The sequence below is a fragment of the Pteropus vampyrus genome, unplaced genomic scaffold, assembly GCF_000151845.1.
Source record: "Pteropus vampyrus isolate Shadow unplaced genomic scaffold, Pvam_2.0 Scaffold415, whole genome shotgun sequence".
NCBI lineage: Eukaryota > Metazoa > Chordata > Mammalia > Chiroptera > Pteropodidae > Pteropus > Pteropus vampyrus.
In genome coordinates this window covers 52,381-78,256 of record NW_011889196.1, presented here as the reverse complement: position 1 = coordinate 78,256, position 25,876 = coordinate 52,381, and the positions used below count along the sequence as shown (strand labels likewise).

Below are 25,876 nucleotides of genomic sequence, written 5' to 3'. Positions count from 1 at the left end.
AAAATGATTTTTATTTTTTAAATACTTGAAATATTCAAATCTCAACAGTGATTTTCTAACTTATAGCCACTTTTCTACTACTTTTTAAAACAGAACACTAGCAGTTTTTTAAAAAAGGAAAACTCAAAGTGGTAAAAAGGACTCGGGACTCTTTCCTAGGGAGGTGTGATGACGACCAACAGGAGACTACTGCTGTGATCCCTAAAAGTCAGGTGTCATCAGAATACGTGAGAAAAACACCTGCAACACAGAAAAATTCTATTTTGTTCCAGAGATAAGGAAACTATTTATAAGTCCCTAATTGTTCAAATAACTTTGAGAATCTGAGTTTTCTATCATGGAATTTCTTTTTAAATTTCAACATTAATATTTTAGCCATTCTGTGTTTGAAGGTGATACTGCTGTAATTCTGATATGTCTAGTGTCATGTACAAAAATTGGAGAGTGTTCCTTGAATTTGTTTCTGCTGGAAGGAATTTTTATTGCATTTAGCTCTGCTTTTGGACTTCAGAAAATATCTAGTGCCTTTAGACACTATCCTTTTTTTTGTTTGTTTCTTAAGAAAAAACACAAGACTTCTGTGAGCTAGGAAAATGGTGGAGGTAATAGTTTTAAATCTCTCTCAAGCCTCCTAGCAAGGTACTAGAAGAGTTAGCAAGAAAACAAACCAAAACCCTACCCTTGGACAACATAAACAACAAAATTAAGTGATGAGAAATCCCCAGGAATCCCAAAATTTGAGTAGGTGAGGGTACATCTCCAAGAGCCAAAATTCCCATTGGTGCTGACACCTGTGCAGGTGAAGGCAGAGGGAAGTCACAGAGTACCTAATGGGACAGAGTACAGGAGGATAAAATAACCAGCAGAGCGTCATTCCAAAGAAAAGTGGGCCAATTTGAGAACAGCCGTTGACAGTGGATAGGGTGTTACACACTCCCACTTGCAGGTGATTCACAGGAATTCATGAATTCATGGAGAAGTCTTACAGGCTAGAGCATAACCCCATGAACACTCCAACTTATTTAGCTGAAGCCCCCTTCCTCCGGGATGGAGCCCGTCCTGCAGAGAAACTGCTAGCAATAAAACTATCAAACACTACTCAAGTCAAATCAAAACAATCTTCAAGGTAGGGACAATGGATACAAAAAAAAGAGTGGTTCCAGAAAAAAAAGCAGTGGGGAAAAAGCAGGAAACCATGGGAAATATGAGGCCCTATTTTGAGCACTTCCTAAAAATGATACAAGGAACTTCAGAGCCATCGATCTAGAAAAACTATTTAACCACCTTTTCCCTTGTATCAGTTCAGGAAAATGGACTTCACATCAAAATGGCCAACATGGAAGATTGTGGCTGAAGGAGGTAACACCCTTGCTATGAAAACATGCCTGAGAAGTGTGCCTGCAAACCCGACGGAAGCTGCCCCAACACAAAAAAGACATGAAGAAAACAATGCAAGACATAGAAAAGACGTGAAGCAGGACCGGAAAAACTCAGAGTTGAACATTATAAGCAAATTTTAAAAATCATTTCAGAAGTGAAGTCAAAACTAGAAGGTACAAGAGTGATACACAGCAGAATATATCATAGACAGAAGCTGCAAAGAAGGGAAATGTTAACAAATCAAAAATATACTGCAATTATACTCATAACTGTCAGAACCTGGAAGCAAGCAAGATGCCCCTCAGTAAGTGCGATGGATAAATAAACTGTGGTCCATCCAGACAATGGACCATTACTTAGCACTAAAAAGAAATAGGCTGTCAAGCCATGAAAAGACAAACAGTAGCATTAAATGCACATCACTAAGTGAGAGAAGCCGATCTGAAAAGGCTACATACAGCGAGATTCCAATTCTAAGACATTCTGGAAAAGGCAAAGCTGTGGAGACAGTAAAAAGATCAGTGTTTGTCAAAAGTGAGAGGGGAGGGAGGGTTGAACAGGTGGAACACAGAAGATTTTTAGGGCCGTGTGACACTGTATGGTGGGTATGTGTCATTATACGTCAGACCAGGCCCACAGAATGGCCTACACCAAGAGTGACCCTAATGTAATCTATAGATTTTGGATGATGACAACGTGTCAATGTAGGTTCATCTTTGGTTAAAAAAAAGCCGGTGAGTGATGCTGGTATAAGGGAGGCCGTGAGAGTGGGGGCGGGGAGGGCAGGGAATAGATGGGAAATCTCTGTATCTGCCTCTCAATTTTGCTGTAAACCTAAAACTGCTCTTTGGCAACCGAAGACCTAAAAAAAAAAAAAAAAAAAGAGATGAAAAGAATTCAAAATAAAATTACAAATACAGAAGACAGGAAAAGAAGGTCTAACTGTGAATCTAGACAAAAGGACAGTCATGACAAAAAAATAAAATTGTCATCAGATTTTTGGACAATAATATTTTAAGTCATAATATACAACATACATAATAACCCCAAAGAAAAATTATGAGCTAAGGGTTCTATATCTAGTTACAAGAACTATCAAGTAAAAAGGCTGCACATCAAATGTTATTAACATGTAAGAATTCAAAAACTTGTTACAATGAAGTCTTGATTAAGAATCTACTAGATGGTTGATGCCTCTATGGAAAACAGTATGGAGGTTCCTCAAAAAAACTAAAACAGACAGCAATTCCACTGGGTATTTATCCAAAGGAAATGAAATCACTAACTCAAAAAGATAGCTGCACCCCCCTGCTTGTTCACAGCAGCATCATTAACCAAACATGAAAACAACGTAAGTGTCCAATGACAGATGACTAGATAAAGAAAATGTGTGTCACAAATTATTATTCAACTATAAAAAAAGAAATTCTATCATTTTGTGATAATGTGGATGGACTTTGTTCTAAGTGAAATGAATCAGAAAAAGAAAGACAAATACTGTGTAATCTCACTTATATGTGGAATCTATAAAAACCAAACTCACTGATGCAGAGAACAGATTTCTGGTTGCCAGAGGCAGGGTCTGGAAATTGGGAGAAATGGGTGGTCAAAAGGCACAAACTTTCACTTATAAAATAAATAAGTCACAGGTATGTAATGTACAGCATGGTGACTATAGTTAATAATATTCGAAAGTTGCTAAGAAAGTAAATCTTAAAAGTTCTCATCACAAAAAAAAAATGGGTAACCATGTGAGGTGACAGATGTTAACTAAACTCACTGTGGTGATCATTTTGTAACATATACATATATGTTACACAATATGAACTAATACAATGTCAATTATATCTCAATAAAACTGGGGGGGAAAGAATAAAAAAAAGAATCTACTGGAGAATGAACTTTACGTATCAACCTAAGGACTAGGAATAAGAATGAAATAGATAGATGCCTTAAGAGTACAACTAAATGGCAGCTGTAAGGAAAATCGTATGCAACTGCTACATCTGACAGTTTAGAATCCATACAATTATTTAAAAACAACGGCTAAAGAATTCATATGGTTTCGATGACAGGTATTGTTGGTTGTTACTTAGAAATAGCTGGGTGTATGACATTGCATAAAACAACAGTGATGACATCATGTTCAAAACGGTATCATCCACGATGTCCTAAAGAACCGTGACCGTTACCGTGTAAGAAAGGAGAAGAAGATTTTGGATAAAAGAGTTAAGTAAAACCCAGTAGCCATAAATCCAAGTAGAAAATAACAGTATGAATTCATAAAGTGTTTTTTCTTTTACGATTATATTTATTTCCTAACTCTGTCCACTCAAAGTCCTAGAAAGAGAGACTGAACTAGCGGCAGTGAGCACGACGAAGGCCACAAAGTGCTCCTGAAGTACAATTTCTAACCGAAAGAACTCAGAGGCCCCTGGAGAAACCGAGGGCAGGGTGTTCAAGATGAGCGTGGAAACCCTGCAGCACCCGGAAGCAGGGCAGCCTCAGGAGCAAGCACGCAGAGGCTCCAACTGGTCAATGATGGGGAATTCTGAGCATCAACAGGCGTTACATCAGAAATGAACTGAAACATATTTAAACACATGAATTCTAAATGACACTTTAAAAAACTAACTGGATACCATTAGAGGATGCTATTTAGAAAACTGGTAAACAAAGGAAAAGAACGGTCATTCAACTTTTCCAATATGAACCATACCACAGGGTAACCAAACAGTAACTGACGGGAAGTTTATGTCCTTGAAGAAGTATTTGTTAGAAAGGGAAGATAAAATTAGATTATCAGCATTTTGTAATCCTTAATTAATTACTGGGCCCGGCCCCTACACATCCAAGCTACTAACCTCACCACCGAACAAACAGCAGATATTACGGCCTACAGACGGCAGAACACAGCTCGACCCCAAGCCTCTAGATCAAAAATCAATTTCCATGAAATGCAAAGGAATGAGCAACAGGTTCAAGTACACCATGGGGATGCGATCAGCGCAAGCCAGACCCTGAGAAACCACAGAGCAAATGAACCAGTTTCTTCAAGAAATAAACTGCAAAGGAAAACAAAAAAAAGATGAATGAGAAACCTATAGATTAAAAGTGACTTAAAAGACTATCAAACAAAAACAAAACAAGCAAAACTAAAACATTTTACGTAAGTAAACTACAGTGTTTAGTGTGCGCCAGGCTTCCAAACATTATAAAGTGCCATGGCCCTAAAGCCCAAAACTTTTAATGCATGACTAAAGCTGCGTGGTTTCTACTTTTATAATGGAGTCACTCACCAGTCATAACAAAATAAAACTTAATGGCCACACCTACTTTCTTTACCATAACTCTGCTCAGCCTTCAGTAATTCAACATGTTCCTAAAGATTAAAAGAGACCTGTACATTCACAACTGGCTGTAACTAAGCAGAGCAACTTGATTTAAAATTAATCTAAGGTTTATGGACGTGGTTCTGCCAGGGAAATGATCACACATCTGACTCACGCTATAAGTAAAGCGTGCTATGAAGCGTGTCCTCATAATAAAAGGGAAAACGGCATACTCGCAGATGAGATGAGGCACAAGAAACACTGGGAACCACTCTTAGAAACATTTATCCTACTGATTTTCTTAGTTATTTTTAGTTATTTCTTAGTTATTTTTTTCAGCTTTAGATGAGACTGATATAACAATGACTATTTGGTAGGTAGATAAATTTATTTACATTTCTCTTAATATCTATGGACCTTAGGACATGAAGAAAAATAAGCCTCGAGGCTGCACTGAAGAAGGGAGAAGAGAGAATGTTCATCCACAATCCATAACACAAAATGACCCGTGAATTCCTGTTAACAACCTGACCTTTACTGTAATCTAACAGGGGCCCCCGAAGCCCCCGCCCGCAAACCAGTACCGGTCCGTGGCCCACTGAACCTGGCCACAGAGCAGGAGGAGAGCGGCGGGTGAGGGAGAGAAGCTTCTTCTGTATTCGCAGCCGCTCCCCAGCACTAACATCACTGCCTCAGCTCCATCTTCGATCCTCAGGCACTAGATTCTCAAAGGAGCTCTGGTCCCTGGTGCCACAAAGGTTGGGGACCGTTGTCTAACATGTGCACATGCGCAGGCACACACAAAGACACTATACCTGGTTCCCACATCGGCAGGTGGATACCACCTAACAAACTTGACAGCCAAACTGTACACTTCACACTGGGGGAGCCCCACAGCTTCCTAGAGAACGCCCCTAAAACTTCTAGAGAAAGATGCCAAGGCTCAGAAAAAAGTAACTGCCTAAAATTCATATTGTTCAGTCAAGCTTCAGTGACTTTAATATTAAAAATTAAACCCAAAGAACAGTATCTTAGTTTCACTGTCTTCTATAAACAATTTTAATATACATAACCTGTTTTTTAAAAAAAAATCTGAAAATATCTAGAGCTTTTAATTTTTTGAGGTTTTTAAAAAAAATGTTTTTATACCACTATCACCTCACTGTAACTTGTAATAACCATGACTCACATTATTTGCTCTATTTAAAAACATAACAAAATAATTTAACTACGATATACTATTCATTTTATTCTCGTTGCCCACCTAGGTGTTCCCTGTGTTTCCCTGCGTGGTTAGCCTGTGGGAGCCAGGACTTGTACCTGGGCAGCTTTAAAATACTCAAGGCGTAAATGCGAGTCAGAGCGACGCGTGACCTCATCCCTTTCTCCCTCTCCTCTCTCCTGCCTCTTGACCAAGCTTTACAATCTTCTCCACCGGAATACAGGTGAGGGACAAAAATATATGGTGCTCCATTCTGTTACTTATTAATAAGGGCAAAAACAAGCATTTGACTAAATGAGCTTTTGTAAATCATATTTTTCATTTTCACAGATAATATCTAAAATACGTGTGGGAAGAATAAGTATAAAGAAATTCTAAGTTACCCATAAATATCATTCAAACATTAAAAAAACATAAATTTAGCTTTATTCCTTTAAAATATCCACAGAGTCTACGGCCATGCTACCCTGAACGCACCGATCCTGTCTGACCTCGGAAGCTAAGCAGGGTCAGGCCTGGTTAGTACTTGGATGGGAGACCACCTAGGAAGACCAGGTGCTGTGGGTGTAAAAAATTTTTAAAAAATAAGGGACTGTAAGCTGACAAGGTTCTTGCAATCTGTGAGGTCAACCAAGGGTTGCCTCGCCTAAAAAATTAAATAAATAAATATAGATATCCACGGAAACAAATATAACAAAACAAAATCAAGTTCTATTTGAAGACTACCTTATAATTAACATGTAACATGTAAATCGAGTATTCATAAAGTGGTCTAATTTGTTTCTACACTGAATCTTGGTCTACACCAAGATAAACAGCATTGGAAACTAGACTACAAAAACTTTCTTCTTCAACTGAGGATTTAATATATTTCTAAACAATAGAGCGAAATTGTTAAAAATGTTGGCTAATGGGCTATGAACTAAAAAGATGTTATTTATTGTATGTACCATGCTTGTCCTACAGTAAAATGGATAATGAACAGTAGACTGGTTTTAGATAATCCACATAAGTGATTAGCTAAAAGCCTTTTTAATAAAAGACAAATAAAAATTTGTATCAAGAGTTAACTTTTTCGTAACTAAAAAACTACTATGAATCGTACATATTGATATTTTACTTATCTAATATTTATTCATGAAACCTCTAAACACGAGCTGCTTGTATATGTTTCTGTATTTGTTTTTCTAACAACTGTATACTCCTGCAAAGCAAAAAATGACTGGCACTCTGTAACATATGATACCCTAAAAGAGAAGTTATCTGGGGCTTCTCCTCAAAGCCACAGGTGAACCCTCACAGGCCCCGTCTGCACGCACTCACTTGGTGATGCGGTCAATGTTGGCGATCTGCTTCTGGTTCCGTATGATCTCAATGGCGGCCCAAAGATGCTGGATAGCTCTCGTGTCCGCCTGTCGCCTTTTTGTTAAACGTGCCATGACCTGTTAACTGCTTTAGCTGCAGAATATACAAAAAACACAAGGAAAAAGCACAGATTACAAAATGAGTGGACATCGACACGAGCAGCCCTGCACCCTGATGCACCCTGAGCATCGCTGCACACGCCCTGGTACTTTGTTTTCTGCAGTGCCCATCATGAATTACTCCACAAAAATGATCACTCGCTCCATTACTTCATAAAGAATGACATTTTGAGATCCAGAAGTTAAAAAAAGTCTGCCTAGGAAGGACAAGTGGCTACTTCACACCAATATATCAGAAATGTACCCAGTTAAATTTTATTCTAAAACAAAAATATTACAACCTAAAATTTCACTTATTGACATTACGTTGTGTGTATTTTCACAGATCACTACAAAATGGAATTCAAACGTTCTAATTCTTCGGTTCTTCATTATACTCATGGTTCAAAATTTTCAGTTTTATAAAGACATGCTGATAAATGAAGACAGCATTCTATTTTTTTAAGTAGCACCATAGACAGAGACTGTAAGACAGTTACTTCTGGCTGAGGTGCGAGAGGCTGGGGCTGACACGTCAGCGAAGCCGCTGTCAGAAATGTTCACGTGCTCGGAGTTGTGTTGGTCATTGTTTACGTTATACGAACACATTGCTATTTCACTCGAATTTCAATATTCTGACTGAACTGAGGAAAAGGCCACCAGTGTGTCCTGGCAAGACTGGGGGGAAACGAGGCTGATGCCTGGGTGTCTGGTGAGCGACGGTACTGCAGGGAGAGGCTCAGCTGGACTCAGCCGGGTGGGGAGGGCCCTGCCCGTCAGCGAGGCCCTCGGCCGCTCAGACACCGATACCTAAGTCACACAGGTTATGCTCTTGGGGCACATAGGCATGAGGTCAACATCAAACCCTCTGGGGGCAGCTAAAATCTCCCTGACCTAATCTTTCCTACCTTTAAGGGAAGAGAATGGGTGAGGGAAACTAATCATCGGCACCTGACCCTGGTCCACGACCGGCAGCCAGACCTTACGCATCTCTCACTACTTCTACATCGCTCTCCACACGAAGTCGGTTAGTTCTCCCTCCTTCTCTGACAAAGGCAAATAAAGCCAGCAGCTGCCATCATAGCTGTCTAGACGCTGGTGAGTCTGGGGTCAGTCAGGCGTCTGGAATAAGAAGGCGGTTTTCAGAATCGCATTACTAACAGAAGGATTGTGAACATGTTTGGGGGTATTCCTGAATATTCCGCTCCTTCCCACTACGACTTATAATTGTTGCAAACTTTGCTCCACAGAGAGAACAATGAAAAACTAACACCAGTATTGAAGTTTTCAAGAAAACTTGAGAAAAATCAGTTGGTTCAGTATACAGACATATAACTCCTACAAGACAATAAAAATTACAATTTATGAATGTGTCTGTTTTAGAAAGAAACCAATTTAAAATGCATGGAGACTTCTTGGTTTAAATGCACTTGTATAGGCGTGCCCACTTTTTAAATCTAATAAGCGTTATCATAAGGAATGTATTGATAAGAATATAAAATATTAGGAAGTGACATCTAATGGTGAACTGTAATAATACAACTTGTTGGGTAATACAAATAGATAAAAGAACAAAATTTCAGCCATTCTTACACATTAAAAACAGCAGCTGCCTATTCAGTGTAAGACACCATGCTTCACACCACGAAGTATTTAAAATTGAATAAACTATAGCCCTTGCCAAAAAAATAACCTAAAACTGGCCAAGGAAAGTTGACATGTACATGGAACTACTAATTGTGACATCACATATGACATAAATGTCCAAACAAGGGACATACTACTTCTAGCTTAGGTAGACTGCAAAACGGTAAATACGTGGGAAAAATATAAAAGAAATTTTAATTTCTTTAAAAGATAATTGGCTTTTTATAACAAAGATAAAAAATTAACTGTAAGGTATTATTAGAGTTATAACGTGTAGACATAACAGACGTCAACACCACCTCAAAGGGGGCAGAGGCAGCAATAATTATGCAAATTCCTACATTTTATGTGAGATGGTAATATGTTAATTTAAGGGGGGCTATGGTAAATTGATGATGCACAGTACAGTCCCTAGAGCAAGCACTATAAAAATACAAACAGGAACAGTTAACATTCATTCAACTTAAAAAATATTTTTTCAAAATACATGTGTAAAATTAATAATTCATTTAGAACCACAAAAATATATGACAGCAAAACATTTAAAAATAATACCTAAATAAACCTAAATAACTATTTCTATAACATAATACGGCAACCAGAAGAATACAGTGGGGCACAGTATCAGGAAGTCTCAAAGTGATGTCACTTAGTTCCTGGAGTTAAAAATCAGATTAAAGAACTAAGCAATGACACACTGCAGGAAAACAGATGTAAAAATAGAATTTGGGGATCTACCTGGACCAAGTCACACAGGTTGGCAGGCATGAAGGGACACCAGAAGGAAGGTGCTCGTAGCTACAGGAGCCCAGAGAGAACACTGCGAAAAACGCAGACCCAAGTGAGGTGAGCGTGGTGATGCCGGAAGCATGGTCTAAAACGACCAAAACCACCCGGCTCATTGGCACGAGATCTCCTCAAAGCAAAACCACGGAAATGTTCCTTTCTTATGAACCCCAAAACCATTCATCCCTTTAACACAGCTCAGGCATACCCATTATATGTCAGGTACTCTTTTATGCTCGAGGAATAAAGCAATAGCAAAAACAGGCAAAAAATCCATCAATTAGTAAACGACATTAGCAATCTGGGCGTTCATCAATAAAAAGAAAATCTCAAAAAATGAGTTTCTGAGATCCTATGTACTGACAGCTTGTCACTTTAAGTCATTATGGTAGGGGCCAAACCAAACTTCTCAGTCCATTCTTTCCCGGATGTATATTATATTTCTACTAAACTGACTACTCAAAATTCCTAAGTATTTCCAAAAATATCATACCTCTACCCCTTTGCTTAATAGTTCTCTCTGCCTAGAATGTTCTTTCCTGTCCCTTTACTAATTAACAAAAATTTCCTTGCTCTTTCTAGGACTTACCCTAATGCAAACTGTTCCTGATCTACCCTCTCCCCTAGAATCAAACTAACTCAAACTCAATTCACACGTGTATTCTAATGTAGTCTGTTTATATATCTCTTACAAATTTATTGCCTTACACAAATAATATAAATTTCCCAAAATAATCCATTAATTCAAGAAAGGACATCTCGTTTATTTGTCTTTCGAGGTGTCGTGCATAAATATGATAAACTTTCTACATGAAATTATGAAATAAAACTTTTCCAGCTATGTCATACAAGCAACAAAGTCCCAGAGTAAGCCTTTATTCATATCGAAGATTAAGACATCAAAAAGAAAGGTGAGACGTGTAGAGATACTTAACGCAATCTTTTTTCGACACATTTTAGGGACCACGACAGACCCTTGGGAGGAATAGCTCCTTTGAGCAGTGATTCTCAAGAGGCCCTCAGTTTAAAAAATAAAAATACAAAACCAAAAACTTCCCAGTAAATGTTTTCCAATTTTTTTCTTGTGCTAAAATACACATAACATAAAATGGCCATCTTAACCATTTTCGAGTATTCGGTTCAGTGTATTAAGTACATTCACATTGTGTGCTGTCACCACCGTCCATCCCCATAACTCATTTCATCCTGTAAAACAAACTCTATGCCTGTTACACAGTAACCCCCCAGTCTTCCCTCCCCCACCCCCAGGCCCCCCCCATTGTGTGTGTCTGTATGATTTTTACTATTCTAAGTATTTCACAGAAGTGGAATCATGTAGTATTGTCCTTTGGTGACTGTCAATGATTTCTCCGAGCACAATGTCTTCAGTGTTTGTCCACGCTGTAGCCTGTGCCACAACGTCCTTCCTAAGGCTGAATGCTATTCGATGGCATGTACACACCACATTGTGCTTATCCAGTCATCCGTCGATGGACACTCGGATCACTTCCACATATTAGCTACCTTGGGCAATGCTGCTGTGAACGTGGGTGTACAAACGTGTCTTGGAGACCCTGCTTTCAATCCCTGGGTAGGGACCCAGTGATGGGGTTGCTGGGTCATATGGTAGCCATTTTTAACTTTTTGAGACACCTCCACACTGTTTTCCACAAGAGCTGCACCAATTTACATTCTCACCAACAGCGCACAAGGGTTCCAATTTCTCCATATTCTCTTCAACATCTAATTTTCTATTTTTTGTTTTTGATAGTGGCCATCCTAATTGGTGAGGTGCTCCAAGTAACTCTAGCAAAGCTCCTATCCCTATAAATCAATATTTAATGCAATCCCTTACATCTATTTAAGTGTCTTGTTTTATATCATACAAATGCTACAAAAAGATGAGAATAAAAGAGAAAGCAAGTCAGGAAAAACTTAAAAATAAGCAAAATAGGGAGAAGACTGCGTCAAGGAGGAACACACTGGAAGGGTACATAAGATCAAATAAATTCTGATTTTTACTTCTTGGTGGTGGGTTCAAGTTGTTATCATACTATCTAACAAATAAATATAACTATGTTGAAGTATTTCGACACGTATTACATAAAATTTTAAAATTTATCGCAACGTATAATGTAGATTTCTTTGTTATAGAGGTTAGGATGACATTTTCCCAAAGTCTATCAACAACTTTAAATTACTTTTTATTGATAGTCTCTTAATACCATTTTCCCATTTATATGTTAATTCCTAAAAACTGATATAGAACTACAAAAGACCCCAAATAGCCACAGATATCTTGAGAAAGAACAAAGTTGGAGGTGTCATGCTACTTGTCGAATTATACAAGGCTGTAATAATCAAAACAGCATGGTATTGGCATAAAAAGATACAAAGATCAATGGAACACAACATAGGACTCAGAAATAAACCCATACCAATATGGTCAACTAACCTATGACAGAGGAAGCAAGACTATACAATGGAGTAAGACCGTCTATTCAATAAATGGTGCCAGGAAAACTAGACACACAAATGCAAAAGAATGAAACTGGGTCACTTTCTTACACCATGTACAAGATTAAACTCAAAATGGATTAAAGACTTAAATGGAAGAGCAGAAACCATAAAATTTGTAGACAAAAACAGAGGCAGTAAACTCTCTGACATGGCTTAGTAATTTTTTTTTTTCTGATATATCTCCTAAGGCAAGGGAAACAAAACGAAAAAACGGGACATCAAACTAAAAAGTTTTTGCATAGCGAAGGAAACCATCAAAAAAACAAAAAGGCAACCTGCTGAATGGGACAAAGTATCTGCCAAGGATACATCCAATAAGGGGTTAATATTCAAAACATAGAAGAAACCCATATAACTTAACAGCAAAAAAACGATCTGGTTCAAAAATGGGCAGATAACCTGGTTATGTCTCCAAAGAGAATAGAGATGGCCAACAGACATATGAAAAGATGCTCGACATGACTAATCATCAGAGAAATGCAAATCAAAACCACAAGATAGCACCACATATCTGTCAGAATGGCCACCAACCGTAAACCAACAAACACATGCTGGTGAAGAAGGGGAGGAAAGGGAGCCCTCGCGCACTGTTGGTGAGAACGTAAACCGGTACGGCCACCACGGAAACAGTGTGGAGGTTCCGTGAAAAACTGAAACCAGAACTACCTTATGACCCAGCAGTTCCACCTCTGGGTTTTTATCTGAAGAAATTCAAATCACTAACCAAAAAAGATACATGTACCTGTTCATTAGAGCATTAGCTACAATAGCCAAGATACGGAAGCAACCTAAGTGTCTATGGATGGGTGAACGGATAAAGATGAGATACACACATGCAACGGGATATTGCTCAGCCACACACAGAAATACAGCCTTGCCACGTGCGACATGAATGGACCTAGAGGGTATTGTGCTGAGTGAAATAAGTCAAGGCAGAGAAAGACAAATACCATATGATTTCATCTACATGTAGAATCTAAAAAACAAAATAAACAAAAAAAAAAAATACAAACTAACTCAGATACAGAAAACATTTTGATGGTTGCCAAATGGGAGGAGTTGGGGTCTAGGAGAAAAGGGGAAAAGGATTAAGATGTACAAATGGCTGGTTATAAAAACAGTCACAGGGATGTAAAGTACAGCACAGGGAACACAGTCAATGATATTATATTATGGGGCCAGGTGGGGACTAGATCAATCAGGGGAATCACTTCATAAGTTATGTAAATTAGGAACCACTATGCTGTACTCCTGAAACTAATATTGTATGTTAATTGTAATTGAAAATTTTAAAAAAAAAAAAATTTTAAGACTACCACTTAAAAATGTAACGGAGTTATTAGGAAAAAGCAAATCAAATCTACAGTGAGATACTACCTCACACCCAACTAGCACGGGGACTAAAGAAACAGGAAACAACAGAGACCAAGCGTTACTGAGGATGTGGAGAAGAGAGAAGCCTTGTGCACTGCAGGTGGGAATGTAAAATGGTGCGACTGCTGTGGAGACAGTATGGAGGTTCCTAGAAAAATCAAGAATAGAAATCTCATACGGCGATTCCACTGCAGAGTATATATCCAAAAGAACTGAGAGCAGGGTCTCAAAGAAACAGTTATACACCCATGTTCAGCCAGACACAAGGCCACATGTTGTGTGACTCCACTGACATGGAATGTCCAGAGGAGGCCAATCCACAGACAGTAAGCAGACGAGTGGTTGCCTGGGACAGAGGGAGGGGGATGGGGGGCGGGGGGAGGTGTTAATGGATTCACGGTTCCTTTTTTGCAGTGTGGAATGTTCCAGAATTAGTGGTAATGGCTGCACAACCCTGGGAATGTGCGAGAAACCACTGAATTGTTCACTTAAAACACAGTCACTAAAGCCAACTGACATGTCACTCGGTTGAACTGAGGAGTCTGGACAGAATTATTTTTACAGTTACTGTTAAAAATTTTTCAACTTAAAAGGAACTTTCAAACCACAATCACTTATCTTTGAATGTGTCTCTCCTTCCATTCCCTGAGACCAGCTCCCTATCCTCCAGAAAGTAGCTCCTGTCTGCTTTCGTTATTGCTATTAACTTTTTAAAACAACTATTATGGAAAACTTCAAACATATTTAAAAGTAGAAATATGAGCCTTTTGTCTTTAATAATATTTTGCCATATATCTTAAGTCTAAATTATTTCTGTAAAAACTCCCAAACCCTAGGTATCAAACATTCATTGTTGTAAATAGTAATCTATCCTTAATAACAAAATGACATTGATTAAGTATAAATTATGAAATTTAATTAAAAACACAAATGACTCTAGAATCTCTTCCTCCCCACTACTACCAAAAAAAATTGAAATGGTATTTTATACAGCCAACTTTCAAATATCAATGCAAAATCTGTCCCTACATAACCTAAAATATTAAGTATTATACAGGTATTTTTGTATTTGTATTTTGACTCAAATTATTTTGTGCTTTTACTAAATAAGTGCTTTGAATTATGTCCTGGATATTATGAAAACTCAGACAAAATAATCAGAAATTCTGCACTCCACAAATATGCTCTCTCTCAAATGAATATAATCCATCAGTCTACTTCCAAATTTCTGGTTTTCACACTACCTGAAGGTTAGGGAAGTAGCTGTTTTGTTTAACTTAAATAAAGGTCTTTAAGCTAAAATATGTATCATCTTTGTGACTGGCATATTCCATTAAGAAAGTAATCACATGTAAAGGAAAAAAATGTTTTCCAGCAAGTTAGTTACATGACTCATGTTAATTAAACATGAAAATACAGAAACGTCTACTCATCCTTATTTAAAATAAGATTTATAAATCTTCCAAATAACTGCAGATTTCTTTAAAAAATGTGATTGGAAATCCGAAGTATATTGGACACTCCCATCCCTGCTTAAGTGAGAGACAGAGTGAACGCAGTTTCGTAAAGACGCAGGCCATCACACAGGCGGTGGGGCAGCGACACCTGGCGAGCTGCACTAGCGCCTGCCCTACACCAGGGGGCTCTCAAGGGCCAGGTGCGTGTGTTGCAGGGCTGTCCTGTGTGCTGTAGAGTGTTAGCAGCATCCCTAGCCTCTGCCCACCAGATGCCAAGTATCCCTCAAGGCATGACAATTAAAAATGTCTCCAGGCAAGGCCAAATGTCTCCTGGGGGTGCAAACTCACTGGCTGCAAACCAAATGTCATGCTTTTGCATCTGTGTGCTTGAGTTTTGTAAATTTTCTATCTCCTACTTCAGTGTTTACCACTCAATGGCACAGTAACCTCTTTTTAGTATGCGTGTTTCTCAAAGACTTCCCTTTTCCTTTTAAAATTTTAAGTACGCTGTCCACTAAAATATCACACCAACCACCCTGATGACAGCCGGTCTCCTGGGGAGGAGTGGTCATGGTGGAGAACCTTGGTCTTGTCTTAATGTTCATAGTGCGAAAACTATGTCATTTTAATTTGCTTAAGATGCTACTTTGGCCAAACATCTTTACAAATAATTTCTTTTCACAGTTTAGCTCTTCTTAGAAAAGTGTGTGTGCTCTCTGTATTTATTGTTTGCCATTTTTCTAATGATACTTCAACATTCTTCACACACCTGAGGATAGTACCCTTTGGGTTATCATTTATATCACCAATATCCTCCTAGTTTTTTCCTTTGTAAGAAGCTTTCTTAGTTTTAAATTTTTATATAATCAAATGTGTCTATCTTTTTTTCTAAGTCTGCTGCCCTGGGATCAATCACCTTTCTCAACTTAAAATTTAAAAAATACAGAGCAAAACAATGTACATCCCCCTGCCTCCCACCCCATAAAATCTCAGTTACTTTGAACTACATCTGATTTGTTTAATCACATGAAATGCTTTCTGGGGAGAAAAACATCTAATCCTAGTTTAGCCTATTTCCCCCTGGCCCCAAGAACACTCGCCGGAGGCACTTGTGGCTGCAGCGTTTACCCCGAGGTAACTCGCGATTACAGTACTAACCTCACCCCCAAAGTCTGCCACAAACTACCTCACTTTTATTATTATTTTCACATTGCTCTAGTATATCAATAGTCTTTGGAAACAAATGACATCATTCTACTTTACAGCATTGTTTTTAGTAGTGCTATTTCCATTTATAAAATATATTAATTCTTGGTTGCTGAAAATGTCAAACCCTAGATGTTTTGCTTTGTGTTGTTCCATGCTTTGAAATTTACACACGAAAAAGAATTATTAAATACTGACCATCATACATTTCTGTTACATTAGGATTAGAGACAAGTTCTGTTTAGAAACAACTCCAAGAACAGTTTTTATACTTTATTTTCACACTGAAAACCAGTCGGATTTGCTTCAGCCTCAGAGAGCGTGTTTATGTAAAATTAACACTGGCGGTGGGAGCACTTATTTTTTCTAAGGGGGAAATAGGTTAAAGCCAAATTTACCAAGGGCCTAGTATATACTAAGCCCCACCTAGGTTGGAAAAAGAAATAAAGCCACAAGGAAAAAAAACGTGCAATCAAAAGAACTCAAAATAAGAGGAAGTTACTTATATTCCATTTGTAGTTTTTCAATACAAAACTTATTCTTTTATAAAATAAGAATTAAAAGACATGAAAAGGATAAAAACCTTGACACTTTAGCTCACATATGTTGATACTGATTACTTGCAGGTCCCATATTTGTGAATTCACCAACTCGCTAAAATTATCCGTAACCCAAAAATCGATACTCGTGTCCTTCTGCAGTCACACAGACACTCACACGCACGGTCCCAGCTGAGGTGGAGCAAGGCAACGCTCCGCCTTGTCCTTCCAGCTCAGACAGTAAATACTGTCCTTTTTACAATGTATTTAGTGCCACATTTTTGGTGTTTTTTTGTTGCTGCTGCTGTTTTACTTTTGTGCTTTTTGTTTGATTTCGCTGTTTAAAATGGACCCAAGCATGGTGGTGTCTAGTATTCCCAAGTGCAAGAAGGGTGTGATGTGTCACGTGAGCTTCGCTTAGACCCGAGTTAGGCCGCTCAGGACCGGCCATCAGGTGCACTCGGAACAAGGAAGACTGTGCCAGCTGCGCCCCAAGGGCATTATGGAAAGTGCAAAATAACATCTAGAGAGTGTGAGGGAGCCATGAAGACAGAAAAGGGGTGACGCTCGTGGATCCATGAGATGACAGCCACGGTCAGGAAAATACAAAGACTCCTCTGCTAGTACTGGCGGGCAGAGGAGAAAAACTCGCAGGCAAAGAGATCATGTAGAAGAACAGGTTTTTGCTGCTGAGAGTGGTGTGTTTCACAAGAATGCTGGCAAACGAACCTCCATAATGGAAATGGCATTCTGATTTACAAAAGTGTTGTGACCAGAGGCTACCAGGAACTGAGCCTGTGTTTCCCTTCGGGTAGTTCAGTGTTTGTGTGTGTTTGTGACTTTCTGGGAACATAACTACAGCAAGTAACAAGAATCAACTATAATTGTAAACAAAATGTGATCGTTACTTTTTAAATGTCTTGAACAGCCATTTTTATAACGTTATGAAATAAACCTCCTGAAAACCATTTTAAGTAGGGAAGATGAAAAAAACTGAAGCTTTTACGATATTTCCACTTAGAGATATCCGTCCACCTCTGGATAAATGTCGGCATGGCAGAACAGGGGTGACTGTGATACTATGATACGCTCATAACATTTCCTAACAGGTTAGTTAAAATGACAGGAACTTAACGATCTATGAAATAGGGTATTTAATGTTTGTATTAAAATTAGTTTTAATTAGCCATTCATTTATCACATAGCAATCGTACTAGCCTATACTAGGTAAACCAGAATGCTTCATTTCTCAAATATTTTTTTCAAAAGCACTTTGTCATAATTTGTAGATTGTAGAATGGTAAACTTCAAATTTGAAGAAAATGACAAACAGAAATTCTGGACTGCCGCACGGATGGACAGAGCGGCACCATGCAGAAGGCATTCAAGGGCAGAGAGACAACAGGAAATAAGTCAATTTTATCAGGTATTAACATTTTACACTAAAAGTACCACATCCTGCATATTAAATGTTTGAATGAATTTAAATGGCAGACAACTCAAATAATGGTTTCTACTTTCATGCACATTAAGAGTCACTGCATGCTTCTAAAGATAAGATCTAGGTAGTATCCTGATCTGCACTGACCTTTTTCCTAATACATTTACCTTTAAAATTATTGTCTCTCTAATTAATGAGACCAGTTTGCAACTGAACTTTTCCATTATTTAGATTATAATTACATGAAAATTAACTATAATTTTTAAACCATTATTTAGCAGTCCAAATAAAAGATATTTTAGCTTAACAAAGGAGCAAATCTCATTTTACCATATATATTTTGCTATAACGAATAAGCGACAGAAGAAACAACTAAGAAATTACATGACCATGCTCTAGATCCAAGAGCAAATCCACACACAGGGTGAGAACACACGGCACAAGGGCTCTTGACCGTGCCCCACACCAACGCAAACATCACTCACTACGGCACACATGCAGGCAAACAGTCCACTTCTGAGCAGGACTGAGTTATTTCTCATACTGTCTTACTGAATTAATATAACACACATCTCAAAGTTTGTATCTTTGAAAATGTATAAAACATTTTACTAAATATGCGAGACAATCTGAAATCTTACGATTATCTGACGTATTGTGTGAAGTGTATGGCAACGGCTGGACACAGGGAACAGCAGACACTGACAGTGTCTGCCAGTAAATCTGCCACTCTGTAGAGCTAAACTGTCAAGTACCTGTTATTTTAACACAGTGTCTGTTTTTAAAGTACTTTGAGTTTTAATCCGGTTAAAATGTTTTCTGTAATCTTGAAAGGGGGTGTCAAAGAAGTTTGGCTTCATTTCATGCTTCTGATTTGCCAGTACAGCCCAGGGCACCGTGTTAGTTAGGAAGGGCCTTGGGGCCAAGGAGGGAGCTTACAGGCTACCAGTGGGGCAGGGGAGGACATGAGTCTCCAGGAAACTGAAAAAGAGTATGTAATGATTAACCATGGTTAATGAAGGTGTATTGTTTTCTAAAATAATCCCATCTCATCAGCATTAAAAGTGGCCACAGCCTAAGCCGCAGCTCACCTCTGAAAGCTGCCAGAATGGCACTGGGTGAGCTCACAGCCATTACGCCTCAGGTACAGCTGGCAAACGACTTCCTTCACTTAGAACTGTACTTCTCAGCTTTCTCCCTCTGGTCTGTGAAGACTGGGCAGGCAGGGTAGTTAGTGATCACTCTCTAGTCTGAGGAGCAGGGTTCCACAGAAAGGCAGAGTGAAAATAATTCACTCTATCAGACTCTGCTTCAGCTTTTCTCCTCTCTCGGAGCAGAATGACTGCCTCCCTCCTGGGCAATATAATGTCTGAAGGATAATACTTTTATCAAGTAGAAAATTCATTCCAATATGCCAAAACATACCTAGAATTTAATACAGAAATATTAAAAACGGTAAGCTAACTGAATATGTTTAATTATACTTTACTACTGTATTGTTCTTCCAAAAGTAAACTTTATTATTTAAAAAACAGTAGCCTAACAAGCTAATACAAATGTTACTCGAGCACATGCAACACTCATTTTAACCGTATTGTCAGTCATGGATATTTTATAGCTCCCTGCCATGAGTTCTTCTGATTCCTGTACGTTAGAATACCCTGGCCATTTAATCAGTCAACATTTATTTATATTAAACAACAATTTTGTCTGTTTTGAGTACAGGAGCTGTAGGAGCTCAGAGGGCTACACAGGAGTCTGTACCCCCTCACCTCAACGCGGAGAATCACTACAGTTTCCCTGAAAAAGTGACATTTAAGCTGAAGCCTCTAAGACATTTAGGGTTAGCTAACAAGGCTGAAGCAAAGGAAGACCGGCACTAGGTAAGGTGGCACAGTACACAGGGGCCAGGTTATGCTGAGTTTCACAAGCCATTATAAAGGATTTGAGACTTTAACCCAAGGACAGTGGGAAGTCACTGAAGAACTGTTCAGCAGAAGAGGGATTAGACTCCGAACAGCTCTTCAGCTTAGAAGTTGAGTCTGTACCGACCACAGTAATTCCACCTTCCTTATCACCTGATACCAGGCTGAGTGACTGCCGTGCGACTCAGCGAGGGAAAAGCACGCTAGGGCTACTTTTAGGACAGAAGTCCTAGCTCCTGGTCTCTCTTTTCTCTGAATGTCACTAGATCCAGATGTGATGCCCCAAACTGATGCAGCCATCTCACAGCCATGAGGGGAACGAGCCTCAAAATACAGCTGAGGGTGATGGACCAGCTGAGGGCTCCAGTCATATGACGGTGGCAAACACTGCATGGGGAGGAAGAGGAGAAAAACAAGGAAAGACGACAGTTTTGAGGAGCGCTCAGGAAGGGCAAAGATTACAGGCGGGGAGGAGAGGGGAGAAAATCAGAGCAGTGGGTGTGTTGTTTCTGCTGTGTGTGCGTGTGTGTGTGTGCGCGTGCGTGTGTGTGCGTGCGTGCGTGTGCGTGCGTGCGTGTGCGTGAGTGTGCGTGCGCGCGTGCGTGCACGTGTGCGTGCGTGCGCGTGCGTCTGCCCACACCTGTCAGCACTGAAAAGAGAAAGAGCACTCTCTCCTTTGTCTACCTATACACACTCATGCGACCTACTGTACGCACAGCACTGTACATACCAGGGATTATAATATTTAAAAGCTGGTGTTTTCTGGTCAAGGAACTGGGAAGATGATGATAGGGGTAAAACTGAAATAATAATAAAAGGCAAAAGAATAAGAACTAGATGAGGAAAAAAAAAAACTCATTGAGGCAAACTTTAAATGCTGTGGAAGTTAAACTGAGGGGACAGATCACTGCGGGATAGCAATAAGGTGAGGAAGATGAAACCCGACAGAGCTCCCGAATGCCAGCGAGTTTTAAAGTAAATTTTAAGCTGACTTTAGCACTGGAGGTGGAGTGAGGAGGGGGAAAAGGATACCTGAGCCAAAGTTATAAAGTATTATTTATACAACCAGTACTATCTATGAATTAAAAAAAAAAATACTTATTAAAAGAACAAACAGAATGACTGGCTGAAGTAAAAGTTTTACCTAGGGGAACAGAAAATAAGACTAAAAAGTTAGACTAAAAAGGGACTCCAAAATATCACGAACGACAGGTTACGGCCCAACTGCAAAGGAAAACAAATGCATTAGGAGAGGTTGAAGACGCCCGCACCTTACTGCCTAGTAGCAAACTGGGCTGTCAGGGAAAGAACCAAACGAAGCCTGCCATCTCCCCAAGTCGAGGGGACCAGGAGCAGAGGCTGGCCACCAGCTTTCGGATTAGTATTTCATTTGGTTGAATCCAAATTTTTAAGCCAATTACTCTCCATTAATCAGACCACAGATCGTCTTCCCTTCATATTACAACACTCAGGATCATTCTATGAAATGGTACCGCTACTTGAGAACACCAACTCGTAATAGTATACCCATTTAACATTTCCACTCTATTTCAAGGTCAAGTTTTATAAAAATATTCTATTTAAAATGCAATTCCCTCAGTAGCAATTAATATACTTCTTGAATGTATCTGGTAACCTAAAAGTCCCATCTGCCATGTACCCTGGCCTCTGCAGAACCGATGGACACTGCACCAGAGAGGAAGGGAGGGAGCGAGACACACTCGGCTTGCTCGAGTCAGAAATACAGCAACCAAGGACAGGTGCAGACACTGGCCAGCAGTAGTCAAGTGGCAGGGCTTCTTCCTCCATACTCTTCTGATATTCGGCTCAGACACTGAATCTGCTCCTGCAATGCCCATGTCTCTGGGGAACCAACCACCTGCAAGTGGAAATGACACTCCCAAACTAGAGGAATACCAAGGAGCATCTGAAATTCAGACAAAGGCCAGGGCTAGCCAGACTGCTGAGCAGAGTCCAAAAAACCTCATGCGGCCTCACCACCTGCAGACACAGCCCTCCATGGCTGGCATGACGGTCTAGGGAAAGACATACACATTCTTTCTTCCCAATATCCATCAGGGTCGCAAGCTGCTTACTCCAGCACCGGCGGGAACACTAGGCTGCTGCTCAAATTACAGGAAAGCCCAGAGACACTGACACTGAGTGGCAGTCCATCTCCTGAATATCATTCATCTCAGACATGATGCAGGACCATCAAGAAACACCACTAACCAAACCTATCTTGGACATCCACCTTCTCCAACCAACGGCAGAAAATACAGGACATTTTACAGGAACCAGAGAAGACTCAAGGTTTCCTTCTGGGAAACACGTATTTTTCAGACTGTCAATCCTCTTTCAGAAACTTCATGAATATTACTCTTGAAAGACAATTTCAGAGATATAAAGCTAAAGGGCACAGGGCACACAATTTTCTATAAGCCATTCCAAAAAGAAGTATTTGAAAGAAGGCTCTCTCTCTCTACATATATATATCATGACCTACTTTAAAAAATTAAAATTTGAAACTTGAATAGTAGATTTTTAAAACATGGAACTTTTAAAACTAGAGGCCAGATCCATCTCCACAGATTCTGATTTAATGGTTTTGTTTCAAAAGTAATTCAAATAGACGCTCAGTTGTGATGGAGAACCAGTGTACCATGAAGAGCACACAGGCTGCTCCTGGTTCCTAAGGCGTCAGCTAGAATCCCAAAGAACTCAGTGAAAGACGACGACCAAAACAGTACTGCAATTAAGGCTGACGACAGTGTATTTTTCATTTGCACTTATTTAAAACGTGGACACAAACTAAGAGAAAAATCTAACTTTAAACTGATTAGTGGTTATTCAGCTTTTAATTCACTTGAAAATAACTGAGACTAAAGCTAGTTTATTAACAAACCTAAGAAAATAAAACTCAACTTTCGAATTATTCAAATGGAAGTTTCTTATCTGAAATAATCCAATATGAATACTGACCACAAGTGAGAGGCTTCTAGAGGTTATGTGAATGGAATATGTATGTGCAGAATAGTAAAGAATGTACAGTATTTCAAAATAAAACATATCAGAAAAAAATAAAAATAAAACATATCAGGTATTTTGACACTATATAACACTAAACATGTTTTTAAACATAAGGGAAAATGTTAAATTGTAAGTACAACAGAAAAATAAATCACCTTAAACTTTATATCCTCTATGATTTAAAAAGACAAAATCTGTAATGATAAATGAAATACCCCAAAATTCTTTTAAATATATTAATGGAAATCTCCCCAAAATTAGTCTCACTTGTTTCTACCCCCCAAAACTGGGCAAACTAGGTGTATAGTTTATATCAATTCAAGAAGGGCTCCGTGTCAGAAATCAATTGAAAATTAAAGACCTGATTTCCCAAACAGCATTTCTCAGATGCAGTTTTGAGACAACAGGCAGATAAATTGATCTACAAAAAAAAACTAAAAAATTCATGATGACTTTCATGTTGAGATAATTTCCTCATGCTCAGCCTTCACTAGAAGTATTTTTTTAAATCTTCCCATAGCTATTAAATATGAGGAAACCAAATTCACTATCGTGTAGTAACATCCCCACTGATGAATATCAGGACAATCTGAATCTGCGAATGCTACAACTCAGTTATCCGTTTCTCTCTTCACCATAAGCTTCTCAGAATACTTTATTTTAGATGACAGTAAACACCTCCTAAAATCTGAAGCCTTCACAACTTAGAGCAACTTTCAAGAAATTAGCTATTTCAACCCCGACTGATGACCCACAGGCCCTCAAGGCCAGGCTGCCTCCTCTCATGCAGCAGGCATACTCTAGTGCAGAGTTAATCTCCAGTGGTTTCAAACATTTCTATACGTAAGTATTCAAGTTGTATGTTCCTCCCTCCCATCCTCTGCCAAGTATCTTCCCAATGTGAGCTGCCCACAGTGACAGCAAGAAAATGAGCCAATTAGAGCTGCTTGCTCTTTGATCACCAGTGAAACTGGAACTACCCAGAACTTTATGCATGGGACACTGACTACCAGGACATTTCTAATATTCCTTTTCTTTCCACCTCCTCCTCTTGTAAAAAGACTTAGCTCTGTCTTACGTGCTTTTATTATTCCTCGCTTTGGCAGACTTGTACATTTGGGAGACGGAGGTGCATCAGTACAAAGATCCAAGGACTTGGTGAGTTTCAGAGAGACAGAGCAGCCAGAGTCTGGGTCTGGTAGTCATACACTTGAATTCAAATAACCACCTGATCACATATTCTATGTGACCTCAGGCCCTGGTAACCTCTCCCTCCTAAATCTGTTCTCTTATAAGTTATAAAAGTTACAATTGTACTGTAATACTATAGTTTATCATATAATCATACTATACTACTACTTTCCTCATGCCGCTGTGAGGACTAAAGGGAGTATGTAAACAGACTATTATATTAGATGCTCAATAAGTGCTGCCACGAGATGAAACTCAGCTTTCTAAAAACTGCTTACAAAGTAGACTTCTAAAGGAACCCAATGTGCACACAGTCAAATTTAAATGTATTTATGACAGGGTCTTGCAATAAACCACACTTATCTTCCTGATTTTAAAAAACATAGCATTTTTTAATCCCAATTGTGAAATCTCCCACTTGCAATATGAATCCATTTAAAAATATCTGTATATATCTTTCTTTAGTGTTTACATGGTAAATGCTTGAACTAGGAAAGAAGAATCTTCCTTCTTCAACCTATATTTCCTATTTACTTAGCATACAAGTAGAGCAAACTAGGAAAAAATATTTAAAATTTTAAGTGGGCCTATCATTTAAATGCTTAGAAAACATACCTGGAGAACATAAAAATTACTAATCATAACACAGTTGTTTTTAAAAATCCTCAGGCAATTAATATAGTAAAATCACAAAGTTACATATTAGAATAAATCTGACATCATCAGTGTTAAAATCTCAAAAGTAATCTTAGCTCAAATACTCACTTTCTTCTGTTACATTTTATTGCACTTGCATCAGTAATGGTGTTACCTAGCAAGGGTCTAGTACATAGTAGAGTTTCAGTAAGTAATGATGTTTAATAAATGAACTCAAGATAGTCAAACACATTCAATCCATTATAAAAAAAAAATACTATACAGTTTTAATATGACCTTATAAAACAGATGAATTATGGAATAACTGGAACTGTAAAAGCACTTACTTAAGACAAAACTACTTTATCTACAATCCTTAAATATCACTTAGTTTACAAAAATAAATAAAACTCTGTATACGTTTTTGGCAACACATATTTTCCAAATAACATATAAGAGCATATAATGTGATCTGCTAAATATATTCCTCTCAGCACTGAAGACTAGGTAAGAGTCAATGATCTCCTAAAGTTGCTCATATAACAGTATTCCATTACCTTTATCATTTTTTGAATTTTGCATAAAGTTAGGCAAATGTTTAGCCATTTATTTATTGCACAGAAAATGCACCCCCCAAAAAATAGAATGAATTAAATATATGAATATTTACTCATTTCATATAAATTATTTGTAAGATTGAGTTACACATCTAACAATTTGCTAAACT

At 38.6% G+C, this 25,876-nt stretch overlaps 1 protein-coding gene and 1 pseudogene across 1 annotated transcript in view; one reads left to right on the top strand and one right to left on the bottom strand.

Moving 5' to 3' along the window:
* Positions 1–8,518, bottom strand: part of ZMYND11 (zinc finger MYND-type containing 11) — a 71,851-nt gene extending 63,333 nt beyond the window's left edge. The window contains exons 1-2 of the mRNA XM_011380919.2: positions 8,306–8,518; positions 7,258–7,392 (exon numbers count right to left, since the gene is read on the bottom strand). Coding sequence (XP_011379221.1) covers positions 7,258–7,373 — 116 coding nt within the window. The 5' untranslated portion in view covers positions 7,374–7,392; positions 8,306–8,518. The remainder of the gene's footprint in view (positions 1–7,257; positions 7,393–8,305) is intronic.
* LOC111731971 lies at positions 6,384–6,501 on the top strand (annotated as a pseudogene).
* Positions 8,519–25,876: the final 17,358 nt, after the last annotated feature.